Source organism: Ranitomeya imitator, chromosome 10, assembly GCF_032444005.1.
Source record: "Ranitomeya imitator isolate aRanImi1 chromosome 10, aRanImi1.pri, whole genome shotgun sequence".
Lineage (NCBI taxonomy): Eukaryota > Metazoa > Chordata > Amphibia > Anura > Dendrobatidae > Ranitomeya > Ranitomeya imitator.
In genome coordinates this window covers 107,440,761-107,464,962 of record NC_091291.1, presented here as the reverse complement: position 1 = coordinate 107,464,962, position 24,202 = coordinate 107,440,761, and the positions used below count along the sequence as shown (strand labels likewise).

The 24,202-nt window shown below is 45.0% G+C and overlaps 1 protein-coding gene across 1 annotated transcript in view; it reads right to left on the bottom strand.

Moving 5' to 3' along the window:
• LOC138651508 (coiled-coil domain-containing protein 50-like) overlaps positions 1-22,467 on the bottom strand; it is a 90,381-nt gene extending 67,914 nt beyond the window's left edge. The window contains exons 1-2 of the mRNA XM_069741771.1: positions 22,228-22,467; positions 13,259-13,378 (exon numbers count right to left, since the gene is read on the bottom strand). Of these exons, the coding sequence (XP_069597872.1) occupies positions 13,259-13,307 (49 nt within the window). The 5' untranslated portion in view covers positions 13,308-13,378; positions 22,228-22,467. The remainder of the gene's footprint in view (positions 1-13,258; positions 13,379-22,227) is intronic.
• Positions 22,468-24,202: the final 1,735 nt, after the last annotated feature.

Here is a 24,202-nt window from a genome sequence, read left to right as displayed (position 1 = left end):
TATAAATACAGAAGTGGTGACGGGTTTCTATTATACTTTACCTCCGATTGCTCCAGTCCCAATTTTGGCTTACAAATACTGATGTAAAATACTGACCGTGTGAACATGTCCTTACTGTGACTGTGCAGAGAAGATGTTCTAGTGATCAGTGGGTTCCAGAGGTGAGACCCCCAGGAATCAGATACTGATCACCTGTTCTGCAGATAGCTGACAAATATCACTGTGGGAAGATCTATTTAACAATAAAAGGTACCGTCTCATCTTTGTAGTAGTACTCCGCTTCCATTGTTCCTGATTGATGGCAGCAGCAGGCAGTGTGCTCCTGCTTGTTGAGGACGGGAGTGGCTGGGCAGTGTGCTCCTGCTTGTTGAGGAGGGGAGTGGCTGGGCAGTGTGCTCCTGCTTGTTGAGGAGGGGAGTGGCTGGGCAGTGTGCTCCTGCTTGTTGAGGAGGGGAGGTGGTGGGGCAGTGTGCTCCTGCTTCTTGAGGAGGGGAGTGGCTGGGCAGTGTGCTCCTGCTTGTTGAGGAGGGGAGTGGCTGGGCAGTGTGCTCCTGCTTGTTGAGGAGGGGAGTGGCTGGGCAGTGTGCTCCTGCTTGTTGAGGAGGGGAGTGGCTGGGCAGTGTGCTCCTGCTTGTTGAGGAGGGGAGGTGGCGGGGCAGTGTGCTCCTGCTTGTTGAGGAGGGGAGGTGGCGGGGCAGGGTGCTCCTGCTTGTTGAGGAGGGGAGTGGCTGGGCAGTGTGCTCCTGCTTGTTGAGGAGGGGAGGTGGCGGGGCAGGGTGCTCCTGCTTGTTGAGGAGGGGAGTGGCTGGGCAGTGTGCTCCTGCTTGTTGAGGAGGGGAAGTGGCTGGGCAGTGTGCTCCTGCTTCTTGAGGAGGGGAGGTGGCGGGGCAGGGTGCTCCTGCTTCTTGAGGAGGGCAGTGGCTGGGCAGTGTGCTCCTGCTTGTTGAGGGGAGGTGGCTGGGCAGTGTGCTCCTGCTTGTTGAGGGGAGGTGGCTGGGCAGTGTGCTCCTGCTTGTTGAGGAGGGGAGTGGCTGGGCAGTGTGCTCCTGCTTCTTGAGGAGGGGAGTGGCTGGGCAGTGTGCTCCTGCTTGTTGAGGAGGGGAGGTGGCGGGGCAGTGTGCTCCTGGTTGTTGAGGAGGGGAGTGGCTGGGCAGTGTGCTCCTGCTTGTTGAGGAGGGGAGTGGCTGGGCAGTGTGCTCCTGCTTGTTGAGGAGGGGAGTGGCTGGGCAGTGTGCTCCTGCTTGTTGAGGAGGGGAGTGGCTGGGCAGTGTGCTCCTGCTTGTTGAGGAGGGGAGTGGCTGGGCAGTGTGCTCCTGCTTGTTGAGGAGGGGAGTGGCTGGGCAGTGTGCTCCTGCTTGTTGAGGAGGGGAGGTGGCGGGGCAGTGTGCTCCTGCTTGTTGAGGAGGGGAGGTGGCGGGGCAGTGTGCTCCTGGTTGTTGAGGAGGGGAGGTGGCGGGGCAGTGTGCTCCTGGTTGTTGAGGAGGGGAGTGGCTGGGCAGTGTGCTCCTGGTTGTTGAGGAGGGGAGTGGCTGGGCAGTTTGCTCCTGCTTGTTGAGGAGGGGAGTGGCTGGGCAGTGTGCTCCTGCTTGTTGAGGAGGGGGAGTGGCTGGGCAGTGTGCTCCTGCTTGTTGAGGAGGGGGAGTGGCGGGGCAGTGTGCTCCTGCTTGTTGAGGAGGGGGGTAGCGGGGCAGTGTGCTCCTGCTTGTTGAGGAGGGGAGGTGGCTGGGCAGTGTGCTCCTGCTTGTTGAGGAGGGGAGGTGGTGGGGCAGTGTGCTCCTGCTTGTTGAGGAGGGGAGGTGGCGGGGCAGTGTGCTCCTGCTTGTTGAGGAGGGGAGGTGGCAGGGCAGTGTGCTCCTGCTTCTTGAGGAGGGGGTGGCTGGGCAGTGTGCTCCTGCTTGTTGAAAAGGGGGAGTGGCGGGGCAGTGTGCTCCTGCTTGTTGGGGGGGGGGGGGGGTGGCGGGGCAGTGTGCTCCTGCTTGATTCACAGTTTACTATTGGCCCGAAATCTGTGCTCCTGAAGAGGCAGCGTTTCACACTGGGACTGAAGCTGGCCAGGTCAGGAGCCATCAGCGTACTTCTGGGATCCTGACCAGCTTCAGAGCAGCGCTTATAAGCTCAACAAAAACGAGCTTGTAAGCACTTCACGTATTTGGCCAACTGTAATTATAATGGGGGGTTGGGAAGCTGATAAAATTCAAGTTGAAAGCTGCTGTTTTTTTTGTTTTTCTACGTGCTTTTGACCTGGTGGGTCTTTGCTGTACATCTGGCATTTGGTTCATGATCAAGAAAAACTAAATTTGTATGAAATTATAGGGATCTGTGATTGCACAGCATTTGAAATAGGTTTTACCTATGAATCAAAACAATGGAAGCATGTGGGTCTATCAGAGGTGGAGAGGGACATTGTGAGGCGTCCAGTTAAGGACAGTGAGAGCAGTCTGCGAGGGGTTTCGGGATGGCCTTGCCAGGGAGCAGCACACAATCCTTTTGTGCACTCCAGCAGATGTTCAGTGAGATCATGTTAAAAATCCAGAAATGAAAAGACGGGCTGCCCGCTGCCCACAGGAGACTGCAGTGAGATCATGGAATCATTGCAAACTGCCAAACCATTTCATTACTCTGCCCGCTCCCCAAAGACAGGACTTTACTGTAAACTTCTGGGGGAAGAATTAACTCAAAACATGCCAACATAGGACATTCGTTATTTTTTTCCCATAGGTTTGTCATATACTCAGATGAGGCACAAAAAAAAAAAAAAAAAATAGGGATTATGCTAGATTGCACTTCAGATCAATTTAACATGGGGCTTACAAGGGAATCTGTCCCCCCCCCCCCAAAAAAAAAAAAAAAAAACTATTTATCTGCATGTAGCTCTTTCGAAGACAAGTCCAGCAATACTTGTACATGGCCAGTCCGTTCCTCCCTTACTGAGAAATCAGCGTTTGAATCTATATTCTAAAGTTGTAAAAGACTATGGTAGATGGAAGCATCTGTCACTCCAGCTCTATTTCCCACCTCCTCTATGCAGTGTGACTTGAAGCAAAATAAACTGTCCGTCAAGCAGGAGACATGGTAACTAATTCACCGCTGTTCACAAGCACCAGTGTCACGAGTGTGTGACTCCTGCGAGATCTGGGGTTTGAAGATCACTACCAATTGTGAATCGCAGATCTTCCCTTTAGACTGCGTTTGTGTGGCATATTAAATGGATTTTGTTTCCTTTGGTGCCGAAGAGGTTTACGACCCTTTCTATGCTGGTTAATAACTTGCAACTCCATTTTTAGCTGCTTCTGATCTGGTCATTACCTCTCCCCTATAAAACCTGGCCAGCCCTTCTCTGTCTTGCCAGTGAAAGCTTTGCTTCCTAGCTTCTTGGAGACGCTATGCTGAATAGGAGATTGTTGTTGCTACAGAAGATTGTTACGTGCTGTTTTAGGGTGTATGCTTTCCTCACGGTTATATTCCCATTTGGTTTGTACATTCCCATCCTTCCCTATATACAGTGCCTACAAGTAGTATTCAACCCCCTGCAGATTTAGCAGGTTTACACATTTGGAATTAACTTGGCATTGTGACATTTGGACTGTAGATCAGCCTGGAAGTGTGAAATGCACTGCAGCAAAAAAGAATGTTATTTCTTTGTTTATTTTTTTTTTTTTTTAAATTGTGAAAAGTCTTTTCAGAGGGTCATTTATTATTCAACCCCTCAACCCACCAGAATTCTGTTTGGTTCCCCTAAAGTATTAAGAAGTAGTTCAGGCACAAAGAACAATGAGCTTCACATGTTTGGATTAATTGTCTCTTTTTCCAGCCTTTTCTGACTATTTAAGACCCTCCCCAAACTTGTGAACAGCACTCATACATGGTCAACATGGGAAAGACAGGAGCATTCCAAGGCCATCAGAGACAAGATCGTGGAGGGTCACAAGGCTGGCAAGGGGTACAAAACCCTTTCCAATGAGTTGGGCCTACCTGTCTCCACTGTTGGGAGCATCATCCGGAAGTGGAAGGCTTATGGAACTACTGTTAGCCTTCCACGGCCTGGACAGCCTTTGAAAGTTTCCTCCCGTGCCGAGGCCAGGCTTGTCCGAAGAGTCAAGGCTAACCCAAGGACAACAAGGAAGGAGCTCCGGGAAGATCTCATGGCAGTGGGGACATTGGTTTCAGTCAATACCATAAGTAACGTACTCCACCACAATGGTCTCCGTTCCAGACGAGCCCGTAAGGTACCTTTACTTTCAAAGCGTCATGTCAAGGCTCGTCTACAGTCTGCTCATGATCACTTGGAGGACTCTGACTGGTTCAAGGTTCTCTGGTCTGATGAGACCAAGATCGAGATCTTTGGTGCCAACCACACGTGACGTTTGGAGACTGGATGGCACTGCATACGACCCCAAGAATACCATCCCTACAGTCAAGCATGGTGGTGGCAGCATCATGCTGTGGGGCTGTTTCTCAGCCAAGGGGCCCGGCCATCTGGTCCGCATCCATGAAAAGATGGATAGCACGGCCTACCTGGAGATTTTGGCCAAGAACCTCCGCTCCTCCATCAAGGATCTTAAGATGGGTCGTCATTTCATCTTCCAACAAGACAACGACCCAAAGCACACAGCCAAGAAAACCAAGGCCTGGTTCAAGAGGCAAAAAATCAAGGTGTTGCAGTGGCCTAGTCAGTCTCCTGACCTTAACCCAATTGAAAACTTGTGGAAGGAGCTCAAGATTAAAGTCCACATGAGACACCCAAAGAACCTAGATAACTTGGAGAAGATCTGCATGGAGGAGTGGGCCAAGATAACTCCAGAGACCTGTGCCGGCCTGATCAGGTCTTATAAAAGACGATTATTAGCTGTAATTGCAAACAAAGGTTATTCCACAAAATATTAAACCTAGGGGTTGAATAATAATTGACCCACACTTTTATGTTTAAAATTTATAAAAATTTAACTGAGCAACAAAACTTTTTGGTTTGTAAGATTTATGCATCTGTTAATGAATCCTGCTCTTGTTTGAAGTTTGAAGGCTCTAACTTATTTGCATCTTATTAAACCTGCTAAATCTGTAGGGGGTTGAATACTACTTGTAGGCACTGTACCTCTTTACCTTTGGTGAGTGTTTGCACGTACGTTTGTTATCCCAGTTTTGTCTTTGTGTCTTGAATAAAGTTACATTTGTGTCCCATGCCTCATGGTGTAGGGGATGGGAAAAACAAAACAAAAACAAAAACAAAAAAAAAAAAAAACAGGGTTTAACAGGGGCATAGCAAGGTCGGAGACTCCCGGGACAAGGATAGTTAAGGTACCTTCACACATAACGATTTCGTTAACGATATCGTTGCAACGTCACGCTTTTTGTGACGTAGCAACGATCCCGCTAACGATCTCGTTATGCATGACAGCAACCAACGATCAGGCCCCTGCTGGGAGATCGTTGGTCGCTGGGGAATGATCAGGACCTTTTTTTGGTCGCTGATCACCCACTGTCATTGCTGGATCAGCGTGTGTGACGCCGATCCAGCGATGTGTTCACTTGTAACCAGGGTAAATATGGGGTTACTAAGCGCAGGGCCGCACTTAGTAACCCGATATTATCCCTGGTTACCATTGTAAAAGTAAAAAAACAAACAAAAAAAAAAAACAAACCAGTACATACTCGCATTCCGATGTCTGTCACGTCCCCCGGCGTCAGCTTCCCGCACTGACTGTCAGCGTCGGCCGTAGAGCAGAGCACAGCAGTGACGTCACCGCTTTGCTCTGCTTTACGGCCGGCGCTGACACAGTCAGTGCGGGAAGCTGACGGCGGGGGACGCGACAGACATCGGAATGTGAGTATGTAGTGTTTTTTGTTGTTTTTTTTTTGTTTTTTTTTTACTTTTACAATGGTAACCAGGGATAATATCGGGTTACTAAGCACGGCCCTGCACTTAGTAACCCGATGTTTACCCTGGTTACCCGGAGACTTCGGCATCGTTGAAAACAGTTTCAACGATGCCGAAGTTGTTCCCCTGATCGTTGGTCGCTGGAGAGAGCTGTCTGTGTGACCGCTCCCCAGTGACCACACAACGACTTACCAACGATCACTGCCAGGTCGTATCGCTGGTCGTGGTCGTTGGTAAGTCGTTTAGTGTAACGGTACCTTTAGAGTCCCAGGGCCAGGGACAGTTTAAGGACCCCCTTCCTTACCGAAGGCCGTCACAGCGTGACAATCAAACTTTACTGACTTTAGCCATTGTTTTTAATCCCAGCAGGACCACTACCCCTCCACAGAGATATAGATTTTAGTCTAAGAGGATTTATATTCCCATAGAAACAAAGACTTTATTCTAAGTGAAGAAAGGTATTGCTAGGTCCTGGAAATGAGAAATGCCTTATCGTGGCTTCCAGGTACACATGAATTGGCCAATTTATGCGCTAAACACAATTTTTCATATTAAATTTCATATTTTTTATATTTTCATATTTCTAATGCAATTAAAAATTCATATTTACATGCTATGGCGCTACAGTGTGCTGCTTTTTTTCTTGAGAAATCAAACTTTACTGATCACAGCACTGGCGCAGGGTGTGTGGCAGTTACAGTCCAGGTGAGCTAGACCTAAAATCTGGTGACGTTCAGTAAACTCGGATTACTTGATTGGTCTGATATGAGGTTGCGGGAAATCTGTGTAAGGCCGGGGGTCACACTTGCGAGTGTGATGAGAGAAACTCACGCCTCAATACCTGGCACTCGGGACCGAAGGCGCGGCTGCATATACTTCTATGGAGCCGCACACTCTGGTCCGAGTGCCGGCGGCAGCGCTGGATATTGATGGGAGAGACTCGCAAGTGTGACCCCGGCCTAATAATCAATATGGTCACCATTACTTGCACCCTTATCCAGGGTCGCAGGAAGAAAAGTGGCAAGTCCTGCCCCAATACAACATACTACTTGCAGATCTACTCAGATTCTAATTTATGAGACAGGAAAGGTAAAGTACCTGATTGAGCTGCAATTGCAGCCATATTGATTCCCATCCAGCTCTCTAAAAGTAAACAGATTTTTTTTTTTTTCTCCCCCATTTATTTTTTTATTAAGGGACTTAATTGAAAAACCCTACTTGGACTTTTACATTTTATTTTAAAAAGAGCAAGGATTTGAGATTTTCATGGAAATAGAAAGAACAGACCTGGATTGCTTGGACATAATTTCATGTTCAGGAAACGCCAAAAACAATTGACCACAGAATGGCTTTTAATAGATTATGGTGCAAATTCAAGGAAATTGTTATTATCCCCTGATATAATTAAGGTTTGATTTTTTTTTCTATAGATGTTTCACTAAAACACGAACCAACCAGGCTAAAATAAAAGCGTGAAAACACTGTCTGCTCTATAGGGTCAAATCCTGGAATTTCACAGGGCAAGCTTCCTCTCCTGCTCTTTGACACTATTAAAAAAAAAACTGCAAAAGAAATGGACAAATCCAGGGGGAGCTTTAAGCAGACAACATTAAGATAATACAATGCATTCCCTCTTGGACGTTTAACTCATTCACAGCTGTCCATGTTCCTTTAAAAAAAAAAAAGGAACTCAATCCCACCCAAAACTCAGTTTAAACTTCTTGTACAGTCCTGTAGGGAACATAGCCCCTACAATATGCATACCTGTAGTACAGAGGTTCCTTATTTAATTGCACATGAGAAAATGCAAATGAGGGCGCCTCAGTGTATCCGCGGTGTGGCCAAGAGTTCAGTGCAGGGGCGGACACAAAAGTCACCGACACAGTGTCAATGCTGATATGCCATCATCCCCATCCCTTGTCTGTGGTACCCGCTTGCCGCACACAGGATCAAACGGCCGCTTTCTACTGTATGCAGGAATCGGGTGCTGCAGACAGGAGAGCGGAAGGAGAGAGTGCGCCCATTCGACTCCCTGCAGTATCAATGCGGATGTACAGAGGGCAGCAATCGGGTGCTGCAGATAGTAGAGTGCGCCCTTTCATCTCCTTGCAGTATCAATGCAGATGTACAGACAGAACAGCAATTGGGTGCTGCAGACAGGAGAGCGCACCCATTCGGCTCCCTGCAGTATCAATGCAAATGTACAGACAGAACAGCAATTGGGTGCTGCAGACAGGAGAGCGCGCCCACTCGGCTCCCTGCAGTATCAATGCACATGTACAGACAGAACAGCAATTGGGTGCTGCAGACAGGAGAGCGCACCCACTCTGCTCCCTGCAGTATCAATGCAAATGTACAGACAGAGCAGCAATTGGGTGCTGCAGACACGAGAGCGCGCCCACTCTGCTCCCTGCAGTATCAATGCAAATGTACAGACAGAACAGCAATTGGGTGCTGCAGACACGAGAGCGCGCCCACTCTGCTCCCTGCAGTATCAATGCAAATGTACAGACAGAACAGCAATTGGGTGCTGCAGACAGGGGAGCGCACCCACTCTGCTCCCTGCAGTATCAATGCAAATGTACAGACAGAACAGCAATTGGGTGCTGCAGACAGGAGAGCGCACCCACTCTGCTCCCTGCAGTATCAATGCAGATGTACAGACAGAGCAGCAATTGGGTGCTGCAGACAGGAGAGCGCACCCACTCTGCTCGGATGCATAGACAGCGCAGTAAATCAGGTGCCGCAGACAGGAGAGTCGAAGGAGAACGCGCCCATTCGGCTCCCTGCAGTATCAATGCGAATGTATAGACCGCGCTCACTCTGGATAAGTGAGCATTGTCAAACTTAGCGACGCAGCATAGCGACGCAGCAACGATCCCTGACAGGTCGTATCGTTGTCGGGATCGCTATAGCGTCGCTATGTGTGACGGGGCCTTTAGGGGTGGTGTGCGGTACCTTGAGTGAATGGGTGGACTGAGTCCTTTGCCACACCAGGGGTGCACAGAGGAGCCCTCATTTGCATCTGCAATCAAAGCGCTTTTCTGTACAATTAAAGGCTGCATGCTGCAGACATTCGTTCAATATGGTCTAAACCCTCGACAGGACTATACAAGTAGCTTAGATCCAGATTTTGGGGCGACAGACTCGTTTTAAGAGGTGCATTCTCATCACACTGTACTTGCTAATAAAGAAGTGTTGCAATATCAGATCATAGTGCAATGAATGCAGTTCTTTAGTTTTGAACCAACATTGTCCGCATCTCCCATTTAAGTGAGCGCCCAAAATTCTGTCTGGCAAAAGAAAAACATTACAGATGAGCCACAAGTTAAATCCTTCCTGCCTGAGTGATACAAATAAGAGACTCCAATTTCCTGAGCATCTGGTATCATTCAGTCCATGACAATTATGCGGTGCTGTCCCTATACAAACTGTCTGCTCCATATGGCGGATCCAGACAGGAAGTGTGGCATCGCTAATATACAGAGGTTATATACTGTGCATACAAGGATTACTATATGGCCACACTGTGCAAACTTATGCCATAGCCATATACACTGTTTGAAAATGTGGACCTCCACATTACACCTGTGGGACCAAACTCCTCCAACCAGGTCTTTAAGGACCTTGTGTGTTGGGCACACAGTCATGGAGAACAGAAAGTGTTCCCCCAAATGGATCCCACAGAGATGGAAGCTGCAATTGTCCAAAATATGTGCTGAAGCCTTAAGATCTCCCTTCACTGGAATTAAGGGGCCAATGCCGACCCCTGAAAAACCAATCTCTTTATCCCCCTCTACTAAACTTTACAGCTGGCACAATGCAGTCAAGAAGGTAACGTTATCCTCCCAATTTGGTGCATCAGATGCCAGGCAGAGAAGTGTGATCTGTCACTGCACGGAACACTGGATAGAATCCAGTGGTGGCGGCTTTATACCACTACATCCGACGCTTGGCATTGTGCTTGGTGATGTAAGGCTTGTATGCAGCTGCTCGACCATGAAGCTCCTGGCGGGGGCGCAGTGTTAGTGCTGATTTTTATACCAGAGGAGGTCGGGGACTCTGCAGTTATGGAGTCAGCAGAGCGGTGGTGACTTTTCTGTCCTCTGCTCCTCAGCACTCGGCCCCCCACTCTAACATTGTGTGGTCTCCACTTCGTGCTGCGGTTCCTACTGCTTCCCAATTTGTATAGGATATTTAACTCCATTTTTTTTTTTAAGCAAGGGACAGGTCGTCTAGGCATATGTAAGGGAACATCAATCTGCTATATGCCAGGATTTCATTGGGGCCTAGTATGTTCCCTATGTGTGGAAACGAAAAGGGATTTAAATATTTTTCAATTATTTTTCACGCATTATGGGCTCCAGGTCACTTGTGGTAGGAAACAGTGGAACATTTAGCCCCGGATTTTATTATTCTTACAGATCTAGCTGCATATTTTAGAAGATGCTGCCAGAGAGTGTCAGATTGGCTCTTAAATGAAGTAGAGGTGTGAAAGGAAAAAGAGCAAATCTGCCAGCATGTAAATTGGGGACTGGGAACGAGACTCAGCGATTAAGTGACTAAGCGTCCAGGATTTTTTTTTTTTTCCTGCAGCAGAAAAAGACTTTTTTCCCCTCCATAATTTTTTTGTAATATTTATAAACACAGAATATCAGTAAAACCTAAATGTGTAGTGAAGAAGAGTTTGCCATTTAACACTACTTACTGTATATTGCAGCCTGTTACACATTGATTGTGATGTGCCTAAAGGGGCAGACATGAGCGCAGCAGAACTTTAGGCTCCCTAGGTAAGGTCGATCCTCAAAGCTCAAGTCCCTGGTGGGCACATGGGCCACAGACATCGATGCAGAAGGCGGTTGAGGCACGTGGGAAACAGGTAGCAGAGGCACGGGAGACCACAGACAGACTAAAGTCTCGAAACGGGCAGCAGAGGTAGTGGAAGCCGCAGGGGGGCAGGAGATGTCTTGGTAGCTTAAGTGACACATATAGCAGAGGTCCTGGAAGACCAGAAACCAGTAGCAGCGGTCCTAGGACTACAGGATGACATGTAGCAGAAGGTCCTGGAAGACTGGAACCAGTAGCAGAGGTCCTAGAACCACAGGAAGTCAAGAGGCATCCCGGAAGCTGCAGACAGGTAGTTGTGCACAGACAAACTAAAGAAGACCTAACGCAGGTGTGTGTGTGTGTGTGTGTGTGTGTGTGTCTAGGTGGGCCTTACATACCTAGGAAGCTCATCACATGGGGGCACGCTGCGCTACTTGCAAAGTCAGAGGAGAAGCACAAGAAAAAAAGGTTATCTTTTTGGAGCAGATCCAAAGTATCTGTTCCAAAAAGATAGAAGTGATTAAAATAAAAGATAAAATTCCAAACATTTGTCTGAAATCAGGAAGATAGTGGCTGCAATCGCTTCTTATGTAAACTTTAAAAAAAAAAAAAAAAAAAAAAGAGGAAAAACACTGAACAGCTGTCCTAGTTCTCCTGACCTTTGACCTGACAGGTGAACATTTACAACTGCATGGACCTCCCTTGCATTGTTTTTTTTTTTTTTATGGCAGGTACAGAGTTTTTTTTTCCTTAAAAATATTGCCTCCACCTACCACTCCAATAGAGCCCATTTATGTGAATGGCGGGGGGGGACCACCAACAATCATACTATAAAGACCCTTCCTAGGCCATCAGCAGAAAATCCTCCTACCCACACCTGCCATATATTTTGCACCTCAGTCCCTCACTCTCCCAATACAAAAGTGAGAGGCACTGGCTTTTTGACTGTTTAGAACTATCCCTTTAGTAACATTGGATTAGGGAACTGATCTTTTGGAAATTTTCTAGAACATTATAGGGGTTATCCTATATTACAAAAAAAAAAAAAAGTCTGGACTTGTGTAGGGATACAAACCATGAAGAAGTGCGACGTGTCTCATTCAAAAGGAGCTGCAATACCAGACACAACCTAAAAGACTAGAGTGACGCTGTTTGAAGAAAATAGAAAAATAAATCTTTTGATTTTTTTTCTAATTCCAAACAACACATTTAAAACTAAAAAAAAACCCTAAGACAAATCTAGTTCAGAAAGGTGGATGATCATTACTGTCACCATTCTGTTAACAGTGGTTAATATGCCGACGAGCTGTCTAGTACTTTAGAGCAGAGGTCCCCAACTCCAGTCCTCAAGGCCCACCAACAGGTCATGTTTTCAGGATTTCCTTAGTCTTGCCCAGGTAATAATTGCATCACCTGTGCAATGCAAAGGAAATCCTGAAAACATGACCTGTTGGTGGGCCTTGAGGACTGGAGTTGGGGACCTCTGCTTTAGACTACACAATGCCATTTTGTGGCTTTCTAGCTTCAAGGAATTTTTGCAATAAAAAAATAAATAAGTGGTCCTATATTATTTAAAAAAAAGACAAACAAATAAATTAGAATGGAACCTGAGCCTGAAACAGTTCATCGCAAAACCCATATCCAAGAAGTAAAGGAAAAATGATTTCCCAGAAAGTAGATTTGGCACGGTGACAAATCTGGCAGGTAGGTCACACAATGCTGAGGGGCAGGCTGTCCACCGGTGCCGGCTGTAAATCCTCGTGTCACGGTGGGAGGAGGGAGATCGTGAGTTTTCTATCTCCTGTGTGATTCTCAAAAAATATCCATCATTCTGATAAGGAGCTGAGCACACAGATAGGGGGATGCGCCAGCCTGCCTAGGAGAGAAGACCCCAACATGGGCTGGTCATACACACAAGTCAATACATAGGCTTAGTGGACTTTACGTATGCTTGGCTTCGGCAATTCTTTTCCATTCACATCCAAAGCTGGGTCATGTTGCGGATTTTATCCTACTAGAGTGCGGAGCAGGAGTCATATGTCAACCCACATTTAGAAGGGGGGATAGGTTGCGGATATGGAGAACGATTCATTTGGAGAACCCAGTTTTAATGAAGTGATGGCCCGCGCAGATCAATTCATTGTCTCCAGCAGAGAACAGCACTCCGCTGTTTCCAGCAATCATTCCTTTGGCGTTACAATATTCATATCGGGAATTCCGGAGCCCCATTATAGGAATTGTGAGGATCTCAACGATGCATTGACCTATTCTATGGGTGTTTGAGCAAAAACATTGGCCAGACCCTGGTTCGACAGCCATGTTCATAGTACGTGTCCACTTAAAAACCTCCTACTAGCGGCCAGCATCCCCGACAACCTCCTCCTTTTTGAAGGTCCGGCACAACAACATCGGTATGTCGTGCCAAGCTTGCAAGTAGTAGAAAATTTGCAGGGCTCTGGTCTGGTGGCCATTGGAACAAGGTTCTGTGAATCTTTTAGTTTAATTCTAATATTTGATATGGTAAAAAAAAAAAAATAGAAAAAACACGTCACTAACCTTCATTAACCCGAGGCAGATTTGATTTATCGATCGGAATATCGGTCATGGTTTGTCTCTTGATTCAATCCTTGCTTGATCTCAGCGTTTCAGTTCACTTTAAAGAAGCATGGAAATAAGCTGGAAAAGAGGGCAACATATGTTTAAAAAGATGCAGAACCCTAAAAGAAAAGCATTTAGAAGCAAAATGATGGCTAAGAGGAAAAAACAAACAAACATATACACTTGGCTGCCTGCCTTCGTTTGGGTAAAAAAACGAAACAAAAAAAACAAACATATACCGTAATTTATATTATACCAACAGCAACTAAATGTCATCAGTTATAATGGGGTAATGCCATTTACATCATCAGCAATTATCTTAAGACATCTGACAAAGCAATTTGCGAAAAACCATTAATACCACAAATTGTCCTCATTGTATGTAAACGCAAGATCAAAGCCCTTTATCAGTCAGGGAAACTATGTGGACGGGATCCGACAGCTGCCGGGAATTATGGTATGTTACTTGCGTACCACTGCCTTAGACATGGACGTATAAGAAAGGTAGGAGACAAAGTCACAGAAGAAGCCATGAGCTTCGAAACGCGTTGAATAAACCACCCGAACATCTTAGAACTATTTCTGGATCCATCATTGGTTGCAGCAGCGCGGATTTTATCCACATTCATCTATTATAATGATCAGACATGGACGGGTAGTACTTACTAAGAGGAGCATACAGTAATTAGTGCTCAGCTGTAAGTCATACAAGCATGGTCCGGTCTGGGATACGGAGATGGAGGATGCTGGAGTGACTCAGCTTGGGTCCTGGAGGAGTCGGCATGTTGCACCATTTTACAATTTAAGCCTAATGCAGTTTCTATTGTGGATTTTTTTTTATATTATGAGAATACAACACAAATTTGAGTTTCTGTGGGTGTCAGGAGCGCACCACTCCTCTTCCTCCCGCTTTCCTGCTTGTTAGGGGGTAGTACACTCCGGATTGGTCAATGGACAGGTAGGAACAGAGTCGTGGTGGCTCCGCTGGCCTAAACTAAGAAGTTCTCCCATGCTACAAGCAGCGGCGGCATTGGAGGAGTGCAGAGCCACTGAAGATGACCGCTTCCACAAGCACTTTGCAAAAAAACACGAGTCACTCCATAAATAAAATGCATCTCGCTTTACACTCCAGAGCTGCATTCATAACTCTGCTGGTTGTTATTGAAAAAAAAAAAAAAATCAGCAACGAATTGTCCAATATAACAGGAGTTTATTTCTCCTACATCCGATTAGTGTTCCACGCCTGGTTATAAAGAAGACACTAATCACTAGAGAATCCGTGTAGCACCGAGCCAGCAAGGAACGACAGGAGATTTCAGCTCTGAAGTGTGAATTTTCTGTAGCATAGCCGTGGAGTAGATAGTGCGGGCATGCTGAGAGCTGCAGTATTAGAACACCTGGAGAGCCACGGGTTGTGGACGCTGACGATGTACCCTTAGACTTGATCCTGTAAATGCCTTTTTTTTAAGAAACGAGAATTGTCAAAAGGATCATCGCTCCTATTATGGGTGAGGAGGTTTCAAATGTCAAGAATAGATCTACACAGGGAAAAGCACACGCACAAAAATGCACAGGAACAAAACACATTTCTAGTGCTAGGAAATTACTCAAGGTGAACTCCCTGCCACAGAGAAAGCGAGGCACGACACAAGACACAACAGGAACACCCGGCTCGTGTGTGGCCAAATACCTGCCTTACAGGAAAACTGAAGATTTAACATAGACAACTTTTAATAAAAAGAACGCTGGAAAATTCCCAAAAGCGTGATGTAAATGTGTCCTTAGCCAGATGTACAAGAAAGTGCGCCAAAGGAGAAGGGACGCCTTAAGGCTATGTTCACACAAGGCGTTTTAGCTTCAGGGAAATTAAAAGCAAAAATAAAATAAAAAAAAAGAAAAAACAAAAAAAAGAAAAAACATTAATAAAATAAAATTGCATTTCTGAATTCTCATGCACACGTTTCTTATTTGTTCCTTGTGAATTTTAAGGATCAAAACGTTACTCCCCCCCCAACAAAAAAAAAAAAAAAAATGTGAAGCATATAAATTCTTCCAGTATTTTCACATATGTAAAATAAATGAGGGGGGGGGGGGGGTGAATGCATATTTTACTTGGACCCGGCATAATTGCCTTGTATTGTAATGATTGGGGTCACTTATCAGGGTGGGACGTTCCCATCACTAGCTTTAAAAGCAATAGGGTTGTAAATCACAGCATAAAATAGCAAGTATAAAATAAACAACATAAAAAAAATAAATAAATGTAATTACTTTCTGCTTTGTCACAAAATATATATTTAGCCCTAAATTAGTGACCGGAATTAGGGCATCGGGTCATATAACCATTAGACAAGAGTAAAACTAACTGTAGAGTCAGGTTTTTATTTGTTTATTTATTTATTTAAAGATGAAAACAAAATATTTTTCTTTCTAACAAAAAAGGCCAAATATTATAAAACACAAAGCAAAACAAAAACCACTGGAACAGTAGGCATGGGAAAGGGAATTAAAAACCAAAGTTTTTGTAGATTAAATTGGGGTTTTCAGAGACACAGGGAAATCCCTTCCAGCCTTAAACTTCAGCTTCTGAGTGTCTGTTCCCACAGTAGGAATAGGATGAGGGTTTCTGCTGTGTGTTACAGTAACAGGAAAGTGGCTGTGATTTTAAGAAATCTCATTTACGTGTTGTGGGAAGTTAACCCCTTCACGCCGCAGCCCTTTTTCTTTTTTTCCGCTCCCCTCCTTCCCAGAGCCATAACTTTTTTATTTTTCCGTCCATATGGCCATGTGAGGGCTTATTTTTTGCGAGACGAGTTGTACTTTTGAACGACATCATTGGTTTTAGCATGTCGTGTACTGGAAAACGGGAAACAAAAATTCCAAGTTTGGTGAAATTGCAAAAAAAAGTGCAATCCCACAGTTGTTCTTTTGTTTGGCTTTTTTGCTAGGTTCACTAAATGCTAAAACTGACCTGATATTATGATTCTCCGGGTCATTACGAGTTCATAGACACCAAACATGACTAGGTTATTTTTTTTTATCTAAGTGGTGAAAAAAAAAATTCTAAAAAAAAAAAAACACAACACCATTTTCAGATACCTGTAGCGTCTCCATTTTTCATGATCTGGGGTCGGGTGAGGGCTTATTCTTTGCATGCCGAGCTGACATTTTTAATGATACCACTTTTGTGTAGATATGTTCTTTTGATCGCCCGTTATTGCATTTTAATGCAATGTCGCAGCGACCAAAAAAAACGTAATTCTGGTGTTTCGAATTTTTTCTCGCTACGCTGTTTAGTGATCAGGTTAATGCTTTTTTTTTTTATTGATAGATCTGGCGATTTTGAACGCGGTGATACCAAATATGTGTAGATTTGATTTTTTTTTTATTGTTTTATTTTGGATGGGGCGAAAGGGGGGTGATTTAAACCTTTATATTTTTTAATTTTTTTCATATTTTAAAAATTTTTTTTTTTTTTTTTACTTTTACCTTGCTTCAATAGCCTTCATGGGAGGCTAGAAGCTGGCACCACTCGATCGGCTCAGCTACATAGCAGCGATCATCAGATCGCTGCTGTGCAGCAGAAATGCAGGTGTGCTATGAGCGCCGACCACAGGGGGGCGTTCACAGCAGGCCGGCATCAGTAACTCAAGGACCTCTATGGTTACCATCCTGATGCATCGCTGACCCCCGATCATGTGACAGGGGTCGGCGATGCGCTCATTTCTGGCAGGAAGCGGTAGTTAAATGCCACTGTCAGAGTTTGACAGCGGCATTTAACAGGTTAATAGCGGCGGGTGAATCGCGATTTCAACCGCCGCTATTGCGCGCACATGTCAGCTGTTCAAAACAGCTGATATGTCGCGACTGATGTGGGCTCACCGCCGGAGCCCTGCATCAAAGGGGGAGACACGACATGCGCAGTATTGAATCACATGTTCAAAATCAGCGGCAAAATCTGCTACCAAAAACACTTATGGTAATTTAAAGTGGTTTTAGTGGCAGATTTCCTGCTGCTGGGAATAGGGAATGTACGGGAAAAGTTATTTTATTTATTTATTTTTTAAACATTTTGCATAAAACCTGTTCTGCGCATATTCTTATGCCTCCTTTACACGTCAATGTCTTCAGCACGCGTGGTATCTGATCCCTCTCTCTTCCCCGAGGATACCACACATACCCATTATGCCATTTATGTCCATATTTTTCTGACAAGGGCCAATACGAGTCTATGGAGCCGTGAAAAACACTTCCAGCACATGGTATCCGTGTGCCGTCTGTTCTTAACATTGCAAAGTATAGGAGAAGAGTGGTCATTTATTTCTCCATACTGGAAAAACACTGATGGTAAAAATGGACACGCAACGACACACTGATCCAAAGCCGCGATGACCCGGTACCATTGTTTCACATGTTTAAACACGGACGTGCGAGAGAGGCTTTAGAGAACGTTCACATCGAGTTTTGTGGATTTTTGTTTTAGCCGATGAGGCTCAAAAATCCACATGACGATATGTACAGGGTGTCTTGGAATCCACATGAAAAAAAACCCATAACATGAACATAACGCACAGCAAAGTCAAAACAACACTGCTGCGCATATGATGTGCCTTCTGGAGTGGTCAAAAGTAGTAACGAGATCAACCCTAAGTTTTTGAGGAATTTCACTTTTTTTTTTTGGGGGGGGGGGGGGGGGGTGGTGGATTTTTTTGAAACAATCACCAAGTAGTAAAAAAAAATAAAAAAAGTTTTAACCCCTTTCCGGTTCAGAATGAGAAGTAACGGATACAAAGAACACAGACGCCGGTCACCTGTGAGAACGGCCCGAAAACTGGGAAATTCAGACAGTTCGCACAAATACGACAACTATTGTTCCTGAAGGAATAGCGGACAGATTCATCCTAATTTCTAGGATGGGGGCAGGGTGACGGCTGCAGGAGGTGATGTCCTGTACTGAGTGATGGGTGGAAAACAGCTCTTTGATTATTAAAGAAAAGAACGCAACCTGATCTGTACAGGGGGAAATTGTACGAAGTGTTGGAGCCCTAACAAAACACCGCACTGGAAGAGGATTCTTTTAGAGGAGAACTGGTAAAAAAAACAAAAACACATTGCATAGGTGAAGAAAATAAACTAGGAGACTTTTCACTAAGTTCATCTAAGTATTTGTGCATACAGTCTGCCCAAACTAATCCAGGAGTGTAAGGCTATGTGCACACGTTCAGGATTTTGGGCGTTTTTTTCGCGATAAAAACGCATACATATGCATCCTATCATTTAGAATGCATTCTGCAATTTTTGTGCACATGAGTTTTTTTCTGCGAAAAAAATGCATCACGGTAAAAAAAAAAGCAGCATGTTCATTAATTTTGCGGATTTTTCGCGTTTTTCCCGCTATTTAATGCATTGGGGGAAAAAAACGCGATAAAAAACGCATGCGGATTTCTGGCAGAAATGTCCGGTTTTTGTCAGGAAATTTCTGCAAGAAATCCGGAATGTGTGCACATACCCTAAGGCCATAAAGATGAGACTAAAGTCAGCCGAACCTGCCGGTATGGGTCTGATGTGTATGGGGGTCTCATCTCAAGACCCTCCCCAATAGATAATGTTGGGGGGAGAAGGTCCGAACCTGCCGGTATGGGTCTGATGTGTATGGGGGGTCTCATCTCAAGACCCTCCCCAATAGATAATGTTGGGGGGAGAAGGTCCGAACCTGCCGGTATGGGTCTGATGTGTATGGGGGGTCTCATCTCAAGACCCTCCCCAATAGATAATGTTGGGGGGAGAAGGTTCCAGCTGGTGGAATAATCGGCCAATCCTTTTGGTGGAGAGTTAAGCCTTTGCCTGATTATTAAGGCATGTTCACACTACGTTTTTTTGTTTAGTTTTTTTTTTTTTCTTTTTTTTTTTTAGGAAGGGTACGGAGTGGAGCTGCTCCGAATGCCACCTGAAGAAGCGCTAACTAAAAGATGAAACAAATGAACACATTCATCTCTACGTAAAAGCGACCCGCCGTTCATACGTTTAGGCTTGAGCATCTTTTAACCACTTCAGGTTTCCAAACATACAAAAGCGGTTAAAAGAAGTGACCCTCCACCATTCTTCAGGGGGCTTCAAATCTGAAGATGTTCTAATACTGTAATACAAGGTAATGGGAAGGAATAAAAGCCCATAAAAAAGAACTTAAGTTTATTCAAGACACCATAAAAATGCTGGAAAAACCCCAAAAAGATCAGTAAAAAAAAATATAATATATATATATATATCATTCAGGAGAAGACGCTCCAGATTTACAAAACGCCAGTAAAAGGGAGAGATTTTCCTGAAGCATCTTCCATCTGAAAAAGAAAACAAAAATGGCTGAACATGCACAGGCACGGGCCAAGAATCACTGTGCATGGAGAAGTCAGTGAAGATCGTCAGCAGCTGAACGATTGTTGGCACCACAGATATTAAATGTTTATGGGGGCCGTCACTCCCCTCCCCCATCTTCTAATATGAAATAGAAAATAGTCTCAATTCATCAAAGTGTTTTCACTTAAGCATTTTGCCAAGTTACAAAAATTTGGGGCGCCCGAAGGCTGTGCAAAAATCTTGCGACTGTTTTTTTTAATGCCCAGCTCTGTCAAAATTGGTGCAAAGGGGTCGAGACACAACACAGCTCATCCAATTCATGACCAGCTGTGGCGTACCTAATTCCACAAATCTTACTCCAGTCACTGACTGGAGTAGGATTTGTGGCGAGGAGCCCTTGATTAATTAAGAACTGTGCTCCTCTTAATGAATTAGTTGCATCTGACTCCAGTGCAACCCCTGCATCAAGACCAGTGAGAACAATGCCAGTCTTCATAAATCTGGGCCCCTAGACATGAGTGCATGATCAGACTATGCAGTTTGTTTGTAGTCTGTAACCATGGAGACATCTGCCATACAATAGAAATAAACGGTATCTATATGGTGCTACTGCAATACATAGGAGCATCAATGACAATAAACGAGACCCACGGTAGAATCATAGAATGTTAGAGCTGGAAGGGACCTCCAGGGTCATCGTGTCCAACCCACTGCTCAATGCAAGATTCACTAACCCATCTCACACAGATGTCTGCCAGCTTCTGTGTGAAGACTTCCATTGAAGGAGAACTCACCACCTCTCATGGCCGCCTGTTCCACTTATTGATCACCCTCACTGTCAAAGAGTTTTTTTTCTAATATCCAATCTATATCTTCTCCCTTTCAGTTTCATCCCATTGCTTCTCGTGTTTCCATGTGCAAATGAGAATAATGATGATCCTTCTACAATGTGACAGCCCTTCAGATAATTGTAGACCGCTATTAAGTCTCCTCTCATCCTTCTTTTTTGCAAGCTAAGCATTCCCATATCCTTTAATCGTTTCTCATAAGACATACTTTGCTGTCTGCTCACCATCCTGGTAGCTCTTCTCTGAATTTGCTCCAGTTTTTCAATGTCTTTTTTTAAAATGTGGTTCCCCAGAACTTTACACAGTATTCCAGATGAGGCCTGACCAAGAAGGAGTAGAGGGGGATAATTAGTTCATGTGATCTAGACTCTATGCTTCTCTTAATACATCCTCGAATTGTGTTTGCCTTTTTTTGCTGCTGCATCACACTGTTGACTCATGTGCAGCCTGTGATCTATTAGTATACCTAGGTCTGTTTCACACGTGCTGTTGCTTAGTTCTATTCCTCCGATTCTGTAGATGCAATTTTCGTTTTTCTTGACCAGAAGTAGAATCTTGGATTTTTCTCTAATATCATTCTATTAGTCTCTGCCCATGGTTCAAGCTTATCTAGATACTTTTGAATCCGCACTGTTTTCTTTAGTGTTAGCCATCTCTCCTAGCTTTGCTTCGTCTGGAGGGGTAGGTACCAGCCCCCACCCCACGGTAGGTACCAGACCTCCCCCCCCCACGGTAGGTACCAGCCCCCTCCCCACGGTAGGGTACCAGACCCACCAACCCCACGGTAGGGTACCAGACCCACACCCCCCACGGTAGGGTACCAGACCCTTTGCTGCTTTTCAAGTGATGGAAAGTTTGCCTGGTCATCACAATTTGCGATGCAGCGGGGGTTGGGGCTGAAACTCCTATTGAAGAAGAACCAATCAGGGAACACACATCTTGAAGCTAAAAGGCTTGCAAAACGCTTGTTCTGAAGGGGTTAACCAGCTCTTTATCCTGCACAGACTGGTGGGCTCCGCATTAACCCTTCCAGGAGCAGACGTCACAATGGTGACACCAAAACAACAACATCATCTTATTCCTGAGGACAATAATCCGGAATGTAACATCTCTGGAGGAAGAAGAGACAAAGGAGGAGAGGATGCTGCTGATCCAAGGAGAATCACACCCCCTCTCCCCCCCATCCAGCAGGGGCTTGGGAGACCCTGTGATTAGATTAAAAAAATATGGGATAGAGAATGATTAACACATTCGGCGCCGCGGCACGGGCTCCCCGGACAGTCAATGATTACACAGAAGAAAAAAAGTGAGAAAGGCCCCGCTGATTACAAGGGATGAGGAATGGGGGCATTAACCCTCTCAGTGCCGGGGGGGGGGATACAATAGAAACCAGCCAGATCTCCTCACTGCTACATCATACAAGGCTGACAGGCAGGTGAATGAAAACCTACAGCACCGCCATAGGGTCCTCTCTACCTACAGCCATTATTAACCCCATCAGTGCCAGACCCAGGGGTGAAGGAGGGGGGGGGGGATCTGCAGCTGCCGCAGTGCTATAATGGGGCTGACATAGGAGGACGTGTATGGGATCCTGGAGGTGCGCTGCTCCCCTGCTGCTGCTGCATGTGTGATGTGCATGTGTGATGTGCAGGGATTGCCTGGCAGGACAATGCAGCGGAGAGCCCCCCTCCCCCACACACAGAATGGTGCAGAGCCCCCCGGTACCTGCACAGATGCGGGGCTCCCCCGGCCGGCTGGCTCCCAGCTCTCCTCCTCCTCCTCCTCCTCGGTGCCTGTGTGCTGGGCGGACAGCGCTGCTGCTCTCCTCCTCCTCCCACACAGCTGTATCTGCAACAATGTACAAGCTGGAGAGACGGAGGCCGCGGAGGGACAAGCTTCTTCCCTGTCTCCGGCGGCGGCGGCGGCGGCCCCTGCTATAGCGCTCAGACAGCGCACCTGACGTGTATTTATCAGCAGCAGTCTCCTGGCTGTCAGCTACATGTCCTAAAACCATGTCCTCACTATCAGCGCTGTACAGGGGTCTTATAATAACAGCACAATTAGGACATGTGCGCACAGATTTTTTTTTGAGGCACTGACAATTAGTTTTCTTAGTGGAAATCCCTCTTTTTTGTTTTTTGCTTTTTTTTCGCTTCCTAAGACTATGTTCTCACGGTGAGTTTTTGGTGACGCTGCGTATTGTGAAAACGCAGCGTCTAAGGCCACATTCACACTGTCAGTATTTTACATCAGTATTTGTAAGCCAAAACCAGGAGTGGGTGATAAATACAGAAGTGGTGCATATGTTTCTATTATACTTTTCCTCTGATTGTTCCTCTCCTGGTTTTGGTTTACAAATACTGAGGTAAAATACTGACCAAATACTGAACGTGTGAACGCGGCCTTACCATTCCAGTAAAGTGGACGGGATTTATAGAAATCTTCTGCTTTTTTACTCAGCGTGAGCCCAGATCCGCAGCTGAGTTTTCTGTGAGGATTTTCCCCGCAAATTTGTATTAAATAACGAAAATCCTGAGGTAAAAACGCACACGTGTTTTCAGTGGGTTTCCACGGTGGAAACGTATATTAAAAAAAAACATATAATCGGCATATGACTGAATCAAAGTTTTATCAAATTTGAGGAAGTATCAAAAACAAAAAAGCTTTATTTAAAACATGACAAAAAAAAAGAGATAAAAACCGCATCATCAAAAACTCGATAAAAATACATGTAAAAAACAAGTAACTTAGTTTACTTAATAAGGGCCGAAAATCTGCAACATTAAAAACTCACCAAATACTCATCATGGGAACACAGCCGGCGCTTTACGATACAAGTCAATTTGAAAGATGAAAGGACACCCTGGGCGAGAGAAAAAATAAAGCCTGGAAGATGACAGTAAAAAAGGTGAGACAAAATGATGGAAAAACACTAGAAAAAATGCATCAAAAACATACGTATTTTACTCAACACTATGGTTTTTCTGCTGCGCACACTCCACATGTGCATATAGCTTTAGGCCATGTTCACATACAGCGTTTCTGCATTTTGAGTTGTGAGATTTCAGGAATCACAGGTTTTTACAGCAGTTTTTTTTTTTTTGCTGCGTTTTTGATGACTAAAACTAACTTTATTAAACATGTACCCTACACAAATCAAACATGTAATCCACACACAAAAAGCAGTAAAAATGCAGCAAAAAGACAGGAAAAAAAAGCAGTAAAAATGCAGCAAAAACACACAAAAAAGCAGTAACTATGCAGGAAAAACATAAAATAGCAGTAAAAATGCAGCAAACACACACACAAAGCAGTAAATATGCAGGAGAAACACAAAAAAAAAGCAGGAAAAACAGAAAAAAGTAAAAATGCAGCAAAAACACAAAACCAGCTGTCAAAACGCAACAAAAACACACAAAGCAGTAAATATGCAGGAAAACAAAAAAAAAAGCAGGAAAAAACACAGAAAAAGCAGTAAAAATGTAGCAAAAACACAAAAGCAGTAAAACTGCAGCAAAGCACACACAAAACAGTAAATATACAGGAAAAACGCAAAACAGCAGTAAAGATGTAGCAAAAACACACACACACACACAAAGCAGTAAATATGCAGGAAAACACAACAAAGCTGTAAAAATGCAGCAAAAAGACAAAAAAAAAATGTAAAAATGTAGCATAAGCACAAAAGCAGTAACACTGC